The 18,273-nt window shown below is 61.7% G+C and overlaps 1 protein-coding gene across 1 annotated transcript in view; it reads right to left on the bottom strand.

The window, feature by feature from the left end:
• Positions 1–439: 439 nt before the first annotated feature.
• The window catches only part of MEGF8 (multiple EGF like domains 8), a 37,503-nt gene continuing 19,669 nt past the window's right edge, over positions 440–18,273 (bottom strand). Inside the window, 23 exon segments of the mRNA XM_044921983.1 lie at positions 440–2,102; positions 2,948–3,080; positions 3,597–3,727; positions 3,820–3,990; positions 4,411–4,603; positions 4,932–5,091; positions 5,223–5,280; positions 5,282–5,431; positions 8,929–9,143; positions 9,245–9,458; positions 9,587–9,710; positions 10,883–11,114; positions 12,174–12,337; positions 12,466–12,529; positions 12,532–12,606; positions 13,066–13,242; positions 13,736–13,916; positions 14,451–14,658; positions 15,239–15,357; positions 15,498–15,608; positions 15,689–15,936; positions 17,364–17,496; positions 17,988–18,237. Coding sequence (XP_044777918.1) covers positions 834–2,102; positions 2,948–3,080; positions 3,597–3,727; positions 3,820–3,990; positions 4,411–4,603; positions 4,932–5,091; positions 5,223–5,280; positions 5,282–5,431; positions 8,929–9,143; positions 9,245–9,458; positions 9,587–9,710; positions 10,883–11,114; positions 12,174–12,337; positions 12,466–12,529; positions 12,532–12,606; positions 13,066–13,242; positions 13,736–13,916; positions 14,451–14,658; positions 15,239–15,357; positions 15,498–15,608; positions 15,689–15,936; positions 17,364–17,496; positions 17,988–18,237 — 4,780 coding nt within the window. The 3' untranslated portion in view covers positions 440–833.

The raw sequence follows: 18,273 nt of genomic DNA, 5'->3' as shown, positions 1-18,273 counted from the left end.
TGCACCTGTCCCTGACCCACCCACTCCCCACCACCACCCTAGTCCAGCCCACTGTCATCTCTTGTCCCCTCCGACCCATTCTCCACACCACAGCTGAGGGACTTCTTGAATAGGTACGTCGGATCCTGTCATTCACCCTCATACAACTATCCCACGGCTTCCCATTGCCCTGAGAATAAAACTCAAAACCCTATCTGGGGCCTGCACGTCCCTGGGTGATGCCACCCCTGCCTGGTCCCCAACCTCACCTCCTCTTTGCACTCGGTCTGGGTCACAATGGCCACCTCTCCGATCCCTCCAATAAAGCACGCTGGTCCCCACCTCTGGGACTTGTCCTTGCAGCTCCCTCCACCTGCGACCCACTTCCCAGCGTTCTCCCCGCGGCCGGTTCTCTCAATCTTTAGGCCCAGCTTCTCCGAGTGCCCAACTTACCCTACCCCGCGGTCCCTCATGGCCACATCCTGTGATCCCTCCTGGCACCTCTCCTTCACAGAAATGATCTCACGTGTGTGTGTGTGTGTGTGCGTGTGTGCGTGCGCATGCGTGCACGCACTGATTGTCTCCCTCCACTTGAACTGAAGCCCCACAAGATCAGGGAACTGGTCTGTCTCGCTTTCTGCTCTGCCCAGTGCCTTCAACAGCGTAGAGTAAGTATTCAATAAATAATTGTTGGCTGCAGAACGGCGAGTGCCCTGGCTGGGGAGCCCCAGGGAAAGGGAGTCGGAGGTCTCTGAGGACACACTGTCTGGGGGGGCCCCCAGGCAGAGGAGCCCCGAGTCCAGGGCGGCATCATCAGGGCACTGTGCTGCTGTGGCTGAGGACCCCACCGTGGGTCAGAGGGACATGCTGGTGAGATTGTCCTGGCTCAACAGTCCCTTCCGGCCTGCGCCAGCCCCGTGCCCACTGCCCCCGGCGCCCCCGCCGCCCCCACAGTACTCGTGCAGTCTGTGTCTCAGCGTGACAAGCGCCGAGCCCAGGCAGGCACCGTTGGGCGCTTGGGGTCCCCCAGGCAGCTGGAGCAGCAGCGTGGCCACCCCAGCCATACCATCTTCGGTGGGCTCGAGGGTGATAGGCCCGGCTCGCAGGCCGGCAGTCGTGGTGGGGATGGCTGGTGGGCAGCAGCCTCCTCCCACGGGTCCCCAGGGCCCGCCGGCCCCGGTCAGCAGCAGGGGTGCCAGGAAGGGTTCGGAACGGCGGAAGGTGGGCGGCGGGAGCCCGGCCGGCTTCCAGGCAGGGGCCGGGGCAGCGGGGTCGGGCGGGAAGCAGACAGTGACCTTGGCAAAAGGGCGGCTGGCCATCTTGGTCATCTCCTGCAGGTGCCGCCGCTGTTCCTGCCGCTGGTCCAGGGCCTGTTTGGCCTTCCAGAGGAGCACACAGAGCGAGAGGAAGAGAAAGAAGCAGGAGAAGAAGACGGAGAAGAAGACAAACAGGTCAATGTGGGCCTGGTCCTGCCGGAAGAAGAGCAGGCCCTGCGAGTCGGCCGAGCCGTTGGCGCCAGGCCCGCTCGGGTCCCCCACGCCCAGCAGGAGCAGGTAGAAGCGGCTGGACTTGAGAGCATGGTGCTCGTGCGGGTAGGTGATGACCAGCCGGTCCCGCACGCCACGAACCACGAGCACTGCCGACGGCTCCGTCACCGTCACGTAAGTGATCAGGCCGCGTGGCCACACTTCCCGCACCCGTGGCTCGGCTGGGGCGCCTGGCCCACTCCCGGACCCCGGTCCCCCTGGGTCCCCGGCCCCCCGGAGTCCGCCGTCAGCAGGGGGTGGGGGAGGCGGCGGGGGTGGAGGGGGCTGGATATGCACAGTGTGGACGCCTGTGTCGGGGGCCACGCGGACCACGAACGTGTCGTAGGAGGTGGAGACATAGAGGTCCACGGCACCGAAGGTCACATCCAGCGTCAGGCGGATGTCCACATTGGTAAACTTGGGCTGCACGCCGAAGAGGACCGTGCGGCCAGGGCCCAGAGCCCGGCGCTTGGGTTCGTGGAAGCAGTTGGTCTGGGACGTGGGGTCGAGGCAGCATTCCTGCTCCACGGAGATGAGGCGGTAGCACTGCTGGCCACCCAGCGGGCTCCCGTGGAATGACTCCCGGCACTTGGCGCACTGCGGGGGGCGGGGGGCGGGGGTGGTCAGGGCTGAGCTCAGTGCCCGGCCACCCTCCAAGTCCTGACATTCTGGATCGACTGGTGAGCAGCCACTGCCCCAGGCTCCCTCAGTCCCCAGCAGCTTCCTGGGGACTGTCCCTCACCCCGACGCAGTGTGGAGGCCCCCAGGACCCCACGCTCCAGCGTTGCTGTCCCACCCTGATGTGGAGGCCTCTGGAACTCTCAGGCGCAGCGATGAAGGGCTCTGTCGAACCTGCCTCTACTCCTCACTACTTGTGTGGCTAAGCTCGCTGAACTTGAGATCCCTCCTCTGTACCCAGGCGGCAAACAGGGCTCGCGCATGGGACTGCCGAAGCTCCAGGCACAGCACAGGGTGGGCCGGCCTCACCTGCCAGCCTTGCTGTTTCTGGACTGCATGAGGTACGTCCCACCTCAGGGCCTTTGCACTGGCTGATCCTCTTGCCTGGATCACTCTCTACTCGCCCACAACCCCCGTGGCTGCTTGTCTGGTATCCCGACTTCTATCAGATCGTTTCTCAAGTGTCACCTTCTCACCGAGGCCCTCCTTGGTCGTCATATCTACCATTCCCACTCCTTTCTCCTCACTGCTCATCATTAACATGCTCTGCATCTAACTTACTCGTTCGTTTGTTGCTGGGCTCCTCCACGGGAATGTAATTTTCCCGAGGACAGAACACCCTGCCCATTTTGGTGCCCACTGCATCCCAGTGCCTCCCATGCAGCCCAGCACACAGTAGGGGCTCAGTAAATATGTGCTGGATGAATGAGTGGCCCTCTCGGGGTGCAGGGCCCTTGGCCTGGAACTCACTTCTCCAGCCGTACCTGGTACCTGTAGCAGTCCCGACGGTCGCTAGGGGAGCTGCCCTGGCACGTGCCCGTCTCCGTATTGTTCTGACACGGGCAGCCTGTCCCGTCCTGCTCGTTACATGTATCTGCATGGCCATTACACTGGCATCTGAGGAAGCGGGGGGAAGACAGGGGTCACAGAGCTCCCCTGGCCCACAGGGGTCCAGGCTCGATGCTGCAGAGGTGAGCTTGAGTCCGAGCTCCAGGCCAGAAGAGGAAACTGAAGCTCACAGGGGGTCAAGCCATTTGCCCAAAGCCAGGGAGCCAGTCAGCGGCAAGGTTAGGACTTGAAGCCAGGTCGGAATGACTCAAGTCTACTGAGCATTCGGGAAGGAAGGGCTGGGGTGGGAGGCCGCCCGAAGGCCTCGCCCCTTGGCAGCTCCCTCTCTGCCCCCCCCCCGTCTCCATGGCGGATGCTCTGTGGTCTGCGTGTCAGCACCGGCCTCTGAGGGAGGGGGTCTCCCACCTGAGCCTGGCTCATGGCCCCCAGCTCGGCCTCAGCCCGGGGCCTCCCTGGGGATGCTGTCCGCTCCTGCCTGAGGGCAGAGAACTGGGGAGAGGGGTGTGGCTCCCAGAGCTATTCGCCGTGGGCAGGGCTAGGGTCCCCGGCCCCCCTGCTTCTCACTTGGTGCACTTCCCGTCCAGGAGGAAGTAGCCGTGCAGACAGCTCTCGCATTTGTCCCCATAGCTGTTATTCTGGCAGTTCACACACACGGCCTCATCTTCACTGGGCCCCTCGGTCACCCAGTTGTCAATCTGGCCAAGGAAAGACGGGGTGATCGCAAAGAGGCGTGGGCCAGCCCCCTCCTCCCCGAGACCCAGGAGTCCTGGCCCGTGGCCTCTCCTACCTCCTCCGGATCCAGTGAGTACTTCTCGGGCTCCTTCCTGGCCATTTCGAGCTCTTTCCTGGAGACGCAGACGTGGCTGTTGCCACGACAGAAGGCGTGGCACGGCCGGCAGGTCCCGCCCCCCACAGCTGAACCCACGAACAGGGGGAGGCACTGCTCACAGTGGCTGCCCTGGAAACCGGGGACGGGGTGGTCAGAGCAGGTAGGGTGGGAGAAGGGGCCCTCTGGGAGCGCTGCGGGAGGGCAGCAGGGGCTCAGGCTCTTGGTTCGGGCCGTCCCAGCCTTGGGGCAGTTTAGCCTCTGCCTTCGCTTGCGCACCTCCGGTGACTCGGGCCGAGGGGGGTGGCGTTCGTGCCCGTCCAGCCCCAAGTGTTGAGCTCAGAAAGCCCTTCCCTGTGCCACCCGGAGTCCTCCTCCACGGGCCCCGCCTCCCTAGTTCAGCACTGACTCTGTCCGCTATTCCGGGGCGGCCCCTCTCTGACACGAATCCAGGCAGTGTCCCCAAAGCCTCCCCCCACCCTGGGGCCTGGCTCCTCCAGGCTTGGAGTGAGGCTCAAGACGCGGGTGCGTCGGAGGCCCCGGGCAGCCCACCTTGGTGTGGTTACGGCATAGCAAGCAGTGGTCGCGGGCCCCCACGCCCGCACACTCGCTGTGGCGGTTGCAGCGACACTCGGTGGAGCAGTTGCGGCCCACGAAGCCGAAGTGGCAGCGGCAGTGGTCGGGTTCCACACACGAGCCGTTCACGCAGCCCTGGGCGCACACGGGGCGGCACAGCCCGGTCACACTGCAGGGGCAGGGGGCGGGGGGCGGTGGAGGGGCAGGGCAGGGCCGGGGTCCTCAGGACTCCGGCCAGCCCACCACCCACTAGACCGCCCTCAACTCGTGGCTCAGCCCTGGTCTGTCCCACGCTCCCCCTCCGGGGTCTAGCCTCCATCTCCCTCAGGGGTAGCCTGCCATCCTCCCTCTTCCCAGCGAGCCCTGCCCCTCCACGCGCTGGCCCTTCACCCCTTCCTGCATGAACGCCACGCCTCACATCTGCGCCGGCCCACGCCTCACCCGTTCCTGCTCCCACAGCCCCCCCCCCCCCAGTCGCCTGGGCCCTGTGTCCTCACTTGTCCATGGTGTAGCCCGCCTTGCAGCTGCACTCGTAACCGTGCGGCCGGTCGTGGCAGTTCTGCGTCTCGTTGCAGTCGTGGTGCCCGTTTGCACACTCGTCCTCAGGGGGGCAGGACAGGAAGGCCCAGGAGGCCCCAGGCCGCCCGCACGTCAGCCCTGGCACAGGGACACGCAGGGCTGCACCGGGTGCCTCTGCAGCAGCCGCCCAGCCACCCGGGCCCCCCTCCGAGACGGCCCCCAGCGTCCCCAGGTTCTCTGTGCCAGACCCACCCCCGAGCGCGGCTCACCGTCCTGGGGACCGCTGAGTCCACCCTCCAGGCAGCGGCCACCCCCATCCTGGCCCCCCCCAGGCACACCAGCCACAGTGGGGGCGCCACAGGCACAGGGCACACTGGGAAGCCTGAGCACAGCCCAGGGAGCAGCTCTCGGGTCCTCGCAGCAGGCGGCCACAGCCTCCAGCCATACATCGCAGGGGCAGGTAGGAGGGGCTCAGACACTGTACAGGGGAGGGGAGATGAGAAATGAGGGGGGGGTGGGCAAGAGAGAGGCAGAGAAAGAGGATCAAACACATTCTGGGTGTCTTCCCAGACCGCACCCCCTCCTCGGAGCTCTCGCCCCTCTCTGGCCACAGCCCATGGGTCAAAGTGGACACCAGCAGGGGTTAATCACATTCTCCCTGTCAAGCATTTGTAACCTGGGAGTTCACAATGGGAGTCAGGCTAGGGGCATCCTTGAAACTGGAAGATTCTGGAGGTGAGGGCTTTGGGGGCTGTTAGGATGAGCAAAACAGAGCAAATGAAGAGAATAGAGGGACAGGGAAAGAGCAGATGCAGAAGGAAGCATCGATGAGGACCACACACCCCAAGCCCACGGTGGGCGGGGTGGTGGGGGAGGAGGGCAGCTTTTCCAGGCCCTGTCGCCAGGCCTGGCTGCACTTTGCACCCTGGGCTCCAAGAGGTACCACTGTGTTGGTGTGACTGGCGGTGTCAGTCTCCCCACCTGGCTTAGCGCGCATGGCTGTTTCTCACAACCAAAGGGGGGCAACAATCCCAGGTTGGGACAGAAACTAGCGACAGGTGCAGGGTTGCAAGCCATTGTCACTTAGGAAAAACGTGCAGCTGGCTGCTGGGGCCGCAGAGTCCTCCCGTGCTGGGCTGGGAAGCGGAGTCTGCGGTCAGGGGCTGCCCAGTAGCTCACACGCCATCACTCAGCACGTCCTGGGACCCAGACAAGGTGCGCAGTCAGGGTCAGACTCTTGGGAACTTTCCGCAGGGTGTCAGAGTATTTTATTTACTGTTCGGGCCTTGAGAAGACAGGGATTAGTCTGGGCTGTCTGACAGCACTCAGCAACCACGCGATCCTGAAACAGACACCCTCCCTGCTGTGGCCGGAGCTCTGGGCCCACAGACGCTTACAGCCAGCAGTGAGCTGAGCCTTGCTGAACTGCTGGAGCTAGGCTCCCAGATGTAAATTTAGTGCGCCCCTTGGCAGATGGTGGGGCAATCTGGGGCAGGGGGAGACCAAGTCCCCAGTCTGCACAGCGTTTGTTTTGCTGTGACCTCTCTAGTGGCCACAGGTGATGCTGCCCAACACCATCAACTGCATCCCCTGCGCTCTTGGAAGAGATATGGGAATGTTAAGTTCCGAGAGCAGGGTTCTAGCTCATCTTGACAGGTACACCTACAACCTAGCGAAGTGCCTGGCACGGGGAAGGGGCTCGACAAAGAACCTGGTGAAGAGAAGCCAGGGAAGGGAGCACTCTGTGCCCGTCCCAGGCTCTGAAGCCAAAGTCATTCAAAAGAACAATGCCCGGGTGTTAAAATAACAGCGGCCCTCAAGCCAACTCCTAACAGGGCTGGTCTGCACATCTGTTCGGTCCAATCTGTGCAGTGGTGGTTGTTAGAAGCCCAAGCCAACGCTCCAGAGCTAGGAGACCGCACAGAAATCCGAAGCTCTGGCAGAAGTGCCCTCCCACCCACACTGTGGCACCGACCCGGCGCTGGAGTCTCCTGCCCCACAGAACAGCACAGAGGGGCTGGGTGAATAGCAAGTGCCTGCCAGGAGGCTCCCTACCATTGCCTTCCAGGCCCGGGAGTGTCCACAGAGACGGACAATGGGCATCTCAATGTTATTTGAGGAGAACCTGTATCACCACAAGGACCCCAGGCTTGGGGATGAGGCCTCAGTGTGCTGGAGACCCACACTGTGGGGGTCACAGAGAACCCCCACGGGGAACACTGCCCACCCTCTGGGTGTGTCCCACAGAGTGGAGGCTGGGAATCCCCCCACTGGGCAGAACTTGGGGCATGACTGAGATTTTACTCAGGAGCAAGCATGGCCCCAGGCTGCAAAGACACTCACCCATTTAATTTCTACCACCTGCCTACGGGATGGTGTGGTGTAACCCAAGAATATATCCTACAGGTGTCCTGGTCTTTCCTGAGTGCTGGAAGGCCTTTTGTTGTTCATAAGAAGCTGATTTCACACCTGAGTTTATGCTAAAGAGGGCATGTAGAGAGAGTGTCACCAGAAAGACCAAGTGGCTAGAGGGTTGGCGCTTGCAGCCCCCCCACGGACTGCGATGGGGATGGAGCTGGGGTCTATAAAAACTCATGAACAAGGAGATTCAGAAAGCTCCCCTGCGGCAAGCATGGCGTGCCCAGAGGGGGCGCGGGAGCTCTGCGCGTTCACCCCATTCCCTGCCCTAATCTTCTCTGCCACCTGGCTCTGTCCGAGTTGTAGCCCCTATAGTAAACTGGTATTCGTGAGTAGTTGTTTCTCCGAGTTCTGTGAGCCATTCTAGCAAATGATCAAACCTGCTTAGGGGGTAGTAGAACCCCTGATTTACAGTTCGTTGGTCAGAAGCACAGGTGGTCTGAGGGCGTGACTGGCCTCGAAATGGGGGCAGGCCTGTGGACTTGAACTTTGTAGGATCTGGCTCTGGTGCTACGTGGGCGGTGTCAGGGGCGACCGGAGTTGTTAGACACTCAGTCGGGGTCCAGAGAACTGGAGAACGGGTTGTTGTTATCGGTCCTATTTTACCAAAGATTCACGTAGGCGCACGCGTTGCGAGATGGCAAGTGGTCACTCGTGGACTGGGTGTTCCACAAGGATGAATGAGAAATGGACATCACTGGGACTCAGAGACCCAGAACTCCGGCCCAATGAACGACACTGCTTCTGGATGTGACGGCAAGAGGTGAATCTTTGTCTCCCCCTGGGGTGGGGTTGGGGGTCGAAGGGCTTATGTCTGCCACTGGGGGCGGCCAAATCATGCTAAGCAGAGGCATCTTTGGACCGGACTCTACGGGGTAAGCAGGAGCCGGACAGTCAAGGGGCGGACTGTCCCTGGTACCCACGTTGCCTGCCCAGACCACACCCACAGAGAGCCATCTCTCCAGCCGGCAGCTGAACCCTGGGCTCCTACCCCTCCCTGGCCATGTCTCACTGGGCCAAGGCTGGACATCTAACCGGTCAGCTGAGTCGAAGTCTGCCCTTGAAAATGTGAGCTAACCCCGGATGATCAAGGCAAGAGAAAGCGGCCGATGGAGACGTGCAGAGAACAGCTGAGATTAGAGACCCCAAGGCCCGAGAAGGACGGAGCCGCGGGACTTCCTACCCCAATTCCGTATAATAAAACCAAGGGGATCTCTGTCTCTTACAACCAGAAGTTCCAAAAGCAGAGAAAGGGACGGAGAAGGCAAGTGCAGAGGTTTGGGAGGGAGAGGCGAGATGGCATTAGCAGTCGCGGGAAGGATGGGGGGGGGGACCATGACCCCGGCTGTGGGGTCCGGAAGGTGGCGGCGTGGCAGGGTTCTAGCAGACGCGACAGGGAGACTCGAGAGGCCAGGGGGGAAGGAGGAGGTGCTAGTGGGGGAGGAGGACAGAGGAAGCACCGTGGAGGGACCAGAGCCAGGGAAACGGAGGAGGAAGTAGGACAGAGGGGCAGGGGCAGGGCGGGGAGGGCCCCCTGAGCACCCCGCCGGATGGTACCTGTTGGAGACTGCTGCTCCAGACACAGTGTTGCCAGCCCCCGTCCGCACCCTTGGAGTCCAGGCAGGAGGTGCAGTTGGGCAGGAGGTGACAGGGAGTGGGGCAGGGGAGCGGGGGTGACGACTCCACCGGCATTGGGGACACGTTCAGTAGAGAGTGGCTGAAGCATGTCCAGTCGTAGGTGGGCTGCACTGAGAGGATGCGGCGGGTCTCCCCTGGGGTCAAGGGCACAGGAATCAGAGCCTGGGCCTGGCCTCGGCCCCCTCCGCTCCACCCCTTCCGGGGGCCCCCAGGCCATCCTAGTGGGGAGCCGCACCTGTCCTCTTGAACTGCCTGGTCCACATGCACTTGCCCTCCCGGGTGCACTGCTCGCAGTCCGCAGCCCCGCACACGGCCTCCGAGCAGTTCCCGGCCCAGAACACCTCTCGCTGGTTGATGCGACAGTCATTCTCCGAGGTGCAGGACCCGTTCCGCCCGATGCAGGCGCCCTCAGGGCAGTTGGTACACCACTTACAGCGGGGGGGGGGGGCCTGCGGGGGGGGGGAAATTGGGCCCCGGGGGGGTCCCCAGGGCCCCGGGCCCCCCCCCCCCCCCGAGCCAGCTCTTCCCACCCAATCCCAGCTGAAGTTCCTGAGACACCCCCCCACCCCCGCTTCACCTCTCCATCTCCAGGCTGCAGGGTCCGGGGGTGGCGGGCCAGGCACTCACTGCAGGTCCGGAGACGTCGACATTCCTCGGGGGAGCGAGGCATGGGGGAGCATGGGGGGGCCCCGCAGCCCAGCCTGGGGAGGCAGGAGGCCTGGCTCAGCACACCCAGCCAGACCCCGTCCCTCCTCCACCCGCCCTTGCCTCTTCCTGGTGCCTCCTGGACATCGTCCTGCGGGCCCCCCGACGTGTATCCTGGACTGGTCTCAGCCCAGGCCTCCCCAACCTGCTCCTCCCCCACCCCACCTGACCATGGTCTCACGTCCCCGTCACTCCAGCCAGAGATACTGGACAATATCCCACACTCCCCTGTCCCTCCAGCCACCAAGGCGTCCCCCACTCTCCACCCCTGCAGCCCTTTGCCCAGTTCAGGCCTCTTCTTCTCCAGCCTCCTCCTCTGCGGCCTCCACCCAGGTCTCCACCCACAGCCTCCCCTCACCGCTGGCTCCTTCCCAACAGCCCCAGGGCTTTCTGCCCAGGCCTGCCCCTGCCCTCCCCTGCTCAAACCTTCCCTGGCTCCCCATCACCCACAGTGGAGGTTCATAATCCCTTACCCAAAGTCCTTGAAGGCACAACTTTCAGAACTTTCCAGATTTTAGAAAAGCAGTGGGTGTACCCACTGTTACATAACACTCCTAGCAGAATCTGGGGGAGCACCCCATAGATCAAACCCTTTACTAATTCAGTAGCAAACACAGTGACCCATTTAATAGGACAAGCCAAGGCCATTAGTAGCCTCATACGGGTTCGGGATAACAATGTAGCCAAAAGAGTTTGTGCTGAACCAAGGACAGCCCTTTCAGCTTCCTGAGATGTCTGGCCTCCCGAACAACAGAAGCCCAGCGCCACAGCCAGGCACTGGGAGCCCTTCCTGAGCTGCCCCCACCACCACTCCAGCCTCACGTTCCCCCAGCATAGACGGTCCCTAAAATACACCGGGCACAGCCCCACTTCCGAACCTTCGCTGGTCTAAATTCTAGTGGTCATTTGGGAGCCAGTTCGGACCCAGCTCCTCCAGGAAACATTCTCGGATGACACCCCAGCCCACAAGCAGGGCTTCTCACTCAAGGGTCCCCCAGCCTGACCCTGCCTGTGATGCAGCGCCCGTTTTCCCATGTGAGCCGGTGTCCTGTTCGGACAGTACCCTCCTGAGCGCCCCCCCGCCCCCCGCAAGCCTGGCCTAGCACAGAACCCCCTTCGGAGGGCACCAGTACCATCCACCCATGCGCCGTTCGGTCACCATGGTTACCTATGGGCCTGGTCCCAGGACAAGCAGGCCCCATGGCACCAGGTGCAGGCCCCAGACTGGTTACAAGCTTCGGGTGAGGGTAGCAGGCGGCAGGGGTCAGGGGGCAGGGTCAGGGCCAGCAGGCGGCCCAGGGCCACTCCCCCGAAGCCCCCTGAGAGGTACAGGCGGCCCCCTACTGCTGCCACAGCATGGGCCACGGACTCCTCCATCGGGGCCCCCACAGAGGCTGGGCCTGGGGAAAGACGGAACATTCAGAGAGAGACTCAGGGACGAGAGCCCCACGAAGAGGCCGGTCAGAGAGGGACGCCGAGCGGAGCGACGGGCTAAGGACGGCAGAGACAGACATGGACAGAGAAGATACGTAAGGCCATATAGGGCAAGAGAAACGACAAGGACAGCAAGACAAAAGAGAGGGAGAGATAAACAGAAAAAGGAAGCAGAAAGAATGGAATAAGGATGGAGACAAAGCTTCTGGAACCAGAGGTGCTGGTCGCACAACCTCCTGAAGGTACCAGGTGTCACTGCATCATTAATTTCACAACGGTTCATTTTCTTATGTGAATTTCGCCTCAGGTTTTTTAAATCCTCCAGGAAGGGGGACGCCTGGGTGGCTCAGTCAGTTAAGCCTCTGCCTTCAGCTCAGGTCATGATCCCAGGGTCCTGGGATTGAGTCCCGCATCGGGCTCCTGGCTCAGTGGGGAGTCTGCTTCTCCCTCTGTCCCTCGCCTACTTGTGCTCTTTCTCTTTCAAATAAATAAATAAATAAAATCTGAAAATTTAAAAATTAAAAAAAAAAATCCTCCAGGAGAAAAAAAAGAGAAAGTCACAGAGTAGCAAACAAGATAAGGGCAAAAGGGAATTAGAGACAGAGAGTAGGAGAGAAAAGCAAAAGGAAAAGGCCCAGAGGCATACACAGTCACACTGGGTAGCGAAACAGAAAGACAAGGTCCAAGCCCCTTTCCGGCCTCCGACCAGCAGACTAGAAAGAAACACCCCCACGTATAATAGTGCTGTCTCTAGAGAGCAGGATCATGGGGGATTTTTGCCTTCTTATTTCACCAATTACATACAATGAATATTATTACTTTTATAATCAGGACAAAAAATAAACTTCTTAGGAAAAGAAAAGGAAGGCAGGCATCTCCATGGGTGTTCAGGTAACAGAGGGGAAAGCAGCTTTGCCGGAGGGCCTGAAGGGGCCTGAGGGAGTCCGGATGAGTGAGCGTCCCAGGACAGGCCAGGGCTCCTGTAGGATGTCCCCAGGGCCCCCTAGGGGGAGCACTGGACTTACGGGTCAGGTCGGGCAGGAGCCAGGTGTTGCAGTTGACCTGGTAGAGCAGAACGTCACTGCTGAACTCATCGGGGTCCGAGCGCCCCCCAAGGACCACCATGGTGTCCCCCAGCAGGGCTGAGGCGTGGAAAAGCCGGGGGCGGGGCTGTTGGGGAGACACCCGCAGGATGGCCGGTCAGAGCCCACACTCCTCCGCTCGCCTCTCATCCCACCCGCCACCCTGCACCCTCCCACACCTCAGCCCCCACCAGTCCTACCCAACCCTAATCTCCCTCAAATCTCAGCTCCTCCGTCCAGGAGACCTCCCTCATTCTTCAGAGCAGCCCCCAGGGCCAGCTCCCTTCCCCGAACTTCCAGAACCCCCATGCCCTGTGCTGTTCCCCAGGAACCTGGCCCAGGCTGCTTGAGATGAATCCCACATTTCTCGTGTGACCTGGCCAGCTTGGCTGGGGGCAACCTGGGGGTGAGGCTCGGGCCTCCCTTACAGTCCGGTCCCCAAAAGGGCTTGGAGATATGTTTGCAGATGGAAAACTCAATCGTCTCTAACCAGCACATCCGGAGTCCATGTACTCCCATCCGCTATCTCCTTTGGCCTTGAAGGCGGGAGGCCCAAGGCGCCTCAGTCCCAGGTTTTACAGATGGGGAGGCTGGGAAGTTGAGGGCCACGCCAAGAGTGGGGCAGAGCTGGGGCAGAACCCAGGCCTCTGACCTCCTCGTCTAGGATGCTTCCCTCCAAGCAAGCGATGAAAGAAAGGGAGATGTGTGGGGTGCCACAGTTGAGTCTAGGGGACTAGAAAGGATGGGACTAGGAGTCCAGGGTTGAGCCAGTCCCTGGGGTGCTGGGTAAGGGGGGACCCCCTCCTTCCTGCCCCCTGGATCTAACTGCGTACACCTCTTTTCCTGACCTTTGCCCCCTGGGAAGGGGCCAGCAGGCTCCAGGTGCGGTCAGGACAGTGCAGGGAGTAGAGCTCAGAGGACGGGGCTGCCAGCTCGACGTGGAAGCGGAAACCCCCAAACACGTAGAGGGAGTCAGTGGCCTCATGGTACACGGCAGAATGACCGTAGAGACCTGGGGGGCACGAGGGAGCAGACGCTGGGGGGAGGGCTGGTGATTAGGAGCGCCCTCCCACCTTCCTGGGCTCCCCTTCTTGGGACCACGCCACCAAGGAGCTCTTGTCAACCCCTCCCTCCCGCTTCGGTTCCAAAGGACCACCTCTAGTGACTCCGGGCAAGAGAAGAGGGGGAGTCAGAGTGACCTGCATGTCCTGGGGGGACAGTGAGCAAAGAATGGAGAAGGGGAATGCCTGAGGGGCTGGAACCCAGGACCTGGGAGAGGAATGCAATGACCCACTGTCACCGGGCAGGAGGTGGGTAGCCTTTCATGGGAAACTGAACTTCTCAAGAGTGGGTCTGCGAATCTGGGTGGGCGTTGGGGGCAAGACAGGACATAACAAGGTCTAAGGGCAGTGACCACTGGGTAACAGCAGTGGATAGAGAGCCTCCACAAAGCCCCGGATGGCCAGGAGTCCAAGGTGCTGTCCCCGACTTATCCCCAGCCCTACCGGTGGGGGGTGTCCCGCTCTGGGCTCCGGACACCCAGGTGCCAGTCACCAGCTGGTACTCGAACAGCTGCTGGTTGAAGCCATTCTCGGGGGAGTACCCGCCCACCAGGAGCAGAGACAGGCCTCGGCGGGCAGTGAGGGTGTGACCAGCCACTGCCGGGAGCTCCACGGTCTGGGGCACCTGGGGGGTAAAGGGCAGAGGTTAGCAGGCAGCTGGAGATTAGGGGTCATCTTCCGGGTAGAAGCAAGACTCAGAACTCTGGACACTCCCCTTGAACCAATAAGGAGGTAGTGAGCTGCCCGGGGCTGGTCAGACCCCAAACTTCCAACTTGCCACGGTCCCAGCAGGTGTGTGCGAGGCCCCTTGCCATTTCTGCCTGCTCAGTGTCACCGATGCGGGTGGGGGCAGCCTGGTGTTCCTCTGGGAAGCCCTGGCCCTTGTGCTCTCACTCTGGCCGTGTGGGGCTGACCGTACCCGCCCACAGTGCACGCGACCCAGCCAAGTGGACAAGACTATCCCACCCACTCGGTCACAGGCTGGCTCGGGACTACAGTGTGACGCATGATGGCTGAGATTCAACTCTGGGACTCGCACTGGAGCCCCGGTGGGGAGTGGGGGGAAGCTGCATCCCCTGGGGGTGAAACGGGCAGGAGGCACTCTGGCCGGCCCTGCTAGACATGGATCATGGGGGCGGGGGAAGGGAGAGGGGCTCACCTTCTCCTGCCGCCACTGCAGGGTGGTGAGGTTGAGGACCCAAAAGTCGCGAGTGACACCCCCAGCTGTGAGTCCCCCCAGAAGGTACATGGCACCACGGCCAGCGGACACGTAGGCAGCCGCGTGGAAGGAGCGGGGTGAGGGGCCCGGGCCCCCATCCTCGGCTCCCGCCAGCATCTGTGTCCACCGCCGCTCGCTCACTGAGTACCTGGCACCAAGGTGCAGAAAAGGAGTCTCACCATACAGGCATCCCAGCATGACCTGGGGTGACCCCCCCTGCACAGTTATCCCCAAATCCCCTAGGGTGCCCCTCCTTTGACAACCATCTTACCATCCCCCCCTGGGGTAGCACCACCCAAATAAGTATCCCAGACCCCGAGGTGAGCCTCCTGTGACAAGTGTCCCAGTAATTTTTGGGTGTCCTTCACCTATAGAGGTTTTTATTGTTGTTTTTAAAATATTTTAATTTATTTATTTGAGAAAGAGAGAGCGCATGAGAGAATCAGAGTGCACGAGCAGGGGGAGGGGCAGAGAGAGAGGGAGAAGCAGACTCCCTGCTGAGCAGGGGACAAGGGGCTCGATCCCAGGACCCCGGGACCATGACCTGAGCCGAAGGGAGACGCTTAACCGACTGAGCCACCCAGGCATCTCTAGAGGGTTTTTTACACCAGTTGTTTGTTTTTTTTTTTAACCCCCGAAGGGACTCTTATGTGACACACATCTCAGCATCCCCTGAGGTCGTGACCTCCTCTCATTCAGGCATCCCACCTCCGGGAGACAGTCCTCACCTGTACAGGTTCCCCAGCAGCCCCTGGGGCAGGCCGAGGCCCCCAAACATCCACAAGGTGGCATCAGGTCCCTCCACCATGGTGTGCCCCAGGCGGTGTAGGAATCGGCTGGCAGTGTCCTGGGGGCGGAGGTGGGGACACGAAGGGTCAGGCTGGGAGTCGGGGCTGAGGGGTGGTCCCAGGAATGCAGGGAGGGGAGAACCATCCAGGAGGCGGGCTGCGTGGCACCTCCGTGGACAGAGTGGCATCCACGACTCACAGCTGAGAGGCGGCTGTCCATGAGGGTCTCCCAGACCAGCTGCCCGCCGTCCAGCTTCGTTGCGCAGTCAGGGCCCCCGAAGCCCTCGGCACAGATGCACACACCGAGGCTCTGGGGAACAGCAGAAGGAGGCTCAGGGGAAGCCAGATCACCACCCCTGTCCCATGTGGCTTGCCCGTCCCCCCATATACCTGGTTACAAGTCCCTGCCCCGCTGTGAGCGTTACAGTTCTCAGGACACAGAGCCATGCGGCAGTGGGGGCCAGCCCAGCCCTGGGGACATCGGCAGAGTCCAGCACCTGCGGCTCCATCCTGGGGCACACACTCCTGGGGGACCGGGCAGCTCCCGGGGCCCCCCGACCCGCAGCGGGCAGAGCCCACTGAAGCATTGAAGCCCCATGACGAGGAGCCATTGGCCTCCCAGTGCAGCACCAGCAGCCCTGTGAGGGGAGAGGGCCAGAGGCTCGTGGCCGGGCGGGGCTCCAGGACATTACTCTACCCCCAGGGTTAGAGAAAATCCGGTGTCACTGGGCAGGGCGACAAGGCACTCCTTATCATTTGTGATCACTCACTGCCATGCTTCACTGTTCTCCTGCACGCTGCACACCCTCCCCCGCATCCAACCCGTCAAATTCCGATCCCAGTCCCATCACTGGCAAGCTCCAAACCCCGCACAGCTCCCTACAGCTCTGACATAAAACCGGGTCTCCTTACAAAATCGATTGGGGGGGGGCAGGGATTAGACATAGGATATGTAAACAGTGCCTCAATAAAATTATGTTAAAGCGGGCGGGTGTGGGGAGCGGCCGTAGGCCCTCTGACCTCAAGGCCTCCCACTGTCCCAGCCCTAAGCACTCCAGCACCGCAGGCCCCCTTCGGGCCTCTCAGGGCCTGGGTACCTGCTGCTCTTCTGGCCTGGAGAAGTCGCCCTCCTCCCTCGCCCACACCGTCCCCTTCACGCCTCCAGTGAAATCTCACCTCGGCAAAGAAGCCCTCCCCAACTCCCCAGACAGGCCAGGTGCCCGCTCCTTCCCACTTCCTCTGCCCCTTGGCAAAGGTGTCACTATTCTGACCACAATTTGTTCAGTGCTGTTTGTACCCCTGCCCCCTGAAGGCAGGGCCTGCGTGCCCTTGCTCCCTGCTGGATCCCCAGCACCCAGCTCAGGCGTGGCTCACTGAAGGTGCTCGGTACACAACGGCTGAGTGAAATGAAATCGAGGCCCCTCGGTTCTAGCTGCTCCCTGGGGAAGGGTTTGGGCTTGTGTGCAATCCCCAGCCGGCCAACTACCCCTCCGCCCTCTCTCTCCCAGCCTTGGAGATCTCGCCGATCTACGACGGTTCAAACTAGGGTCTTTCAACTGCCACAGGTGACAAATTATTTTTAGTGCTACTCGATCAGACAGAGCTGGTTCCCAAACTCTCAGCACTGCCGATGTAACAGGGCCTTGGCTGTGGGGTGTCCGGTGCACTGCAGAATGCAGAACGGCATCTCTGGCCCCCACCCGTGACATGCCAGGGCCACTCAGGACAGAGCCAGAGGGCCCAAGGGGCAAAACCCCCCTGGTGGAGAACCACCAGGCTGAGGAGATGGGCAGGGGGCCTCCACACCAGCCACATTCCGTGTCCCCCAGAGACTTGTCCCACTCGGCCCTGCTCTCCAGAGAGGCCGCTCAGCCAGGGCAAACCTCTCTATCAGCCCCTCAACTGAGGAAACGGAGGCCCAGACGTGACAAGGGATGGCATCAGCTGGCACGTCAGGGGCAGAGTCGGGCTGGGTCTTCAGCCCCCCCACCGGGGGGGAGGGACAGCGTAAGGGGCAAGGGCTACAAAGCCTCGGCCAGGGTCCCACTTTGCCCAGTCCCCGTACCAGACAGGGCCTGCACAGTGAGGGGCCTGTCCCGCCGCTGGCCGCAGAACGCAGCGATGAGGCTGCGGTCCGACTGGACGACACCAGTGTCCAAGAAGCGCGGGAATCCATCAAAGGCCAGGACGTAGCTCAGCTGGAGGCAGAGGATGCAGAGTGAAGGATCAGGGGACGGATGGTAAGGGTGAGAAAGAGGGACGTGGGAGGTCTGGGAGGAGGAGGAGCTCAAGAGGGGAGGGCAATCTGAGCCCGGGAGACTCTGGACAAACTGTGGCCAGCACTCCCCTCCTGTGCGCACAGCAGACATGGCTCATGGATCAGGCACTCTTGCACAGAGCCTCTTTCTCAATACACAGCTCCTGGTGGCCACTACCTACTGGTCGGAGCTGGCACACAAAGTACAAATATTAACCATGCCTGGGCCGGGGAGTGGGGAGCCCAGGAAATAGGAGGTGATCGGGGGAATGAGAGGGTCTGGGGGGCTTCGGAATGAAGGTCTGCGGTCTGAGGAAGAGAGCTTAGGGTTTGAAGGATAAAGGAACAGGAACGTGGGGTCAGGGTCTGTCTGCGGATTCAGATTGGGTTGGGGGAGACACGGGCCTGAACTCTGGCGCCCTGGGTACTCACCGTGCAGGGGGTGCTGCTGTCGGGGGAGAAGGTGAGGGTGAGCGGGGGACAGAGGGTCCCGGGGGCACAGGGCTGTAGCACCTCAGTGGCCGAGACAACCCACACACAGTAGGACAGGCCCGGCCCGGCTCTCGCTGCCCCACCCCCTGGAGGCAGCGGCCCCCCTACCCGGCGTGAGCCCAGCGCCACTGAGGACACGTTGGTGAGGAGGGTGCGGCCCCCACACTCCCGGAAACAGGAGCCACTGGCCCTGGGGAGATGAAGGAGAGAGCAAGAGCGTCAGACC

Source organism: Neomonachus schauinslandi, chromosome 16 (genome assembly GCF_002201575.2).
Source record: "Neomonachus schauinslandi chromosome 16, ASM220157v2, whole genome shotgun sequence".
NCBI lineage: Eukaryota > Metazoa > Chordata > Mammalia > Carnivora > Phocidae > Neomonachus > Neomonachus schauinslandi.
This window is presented reverse-complemented; position numbering and strand designations above follow the sequence as displayed.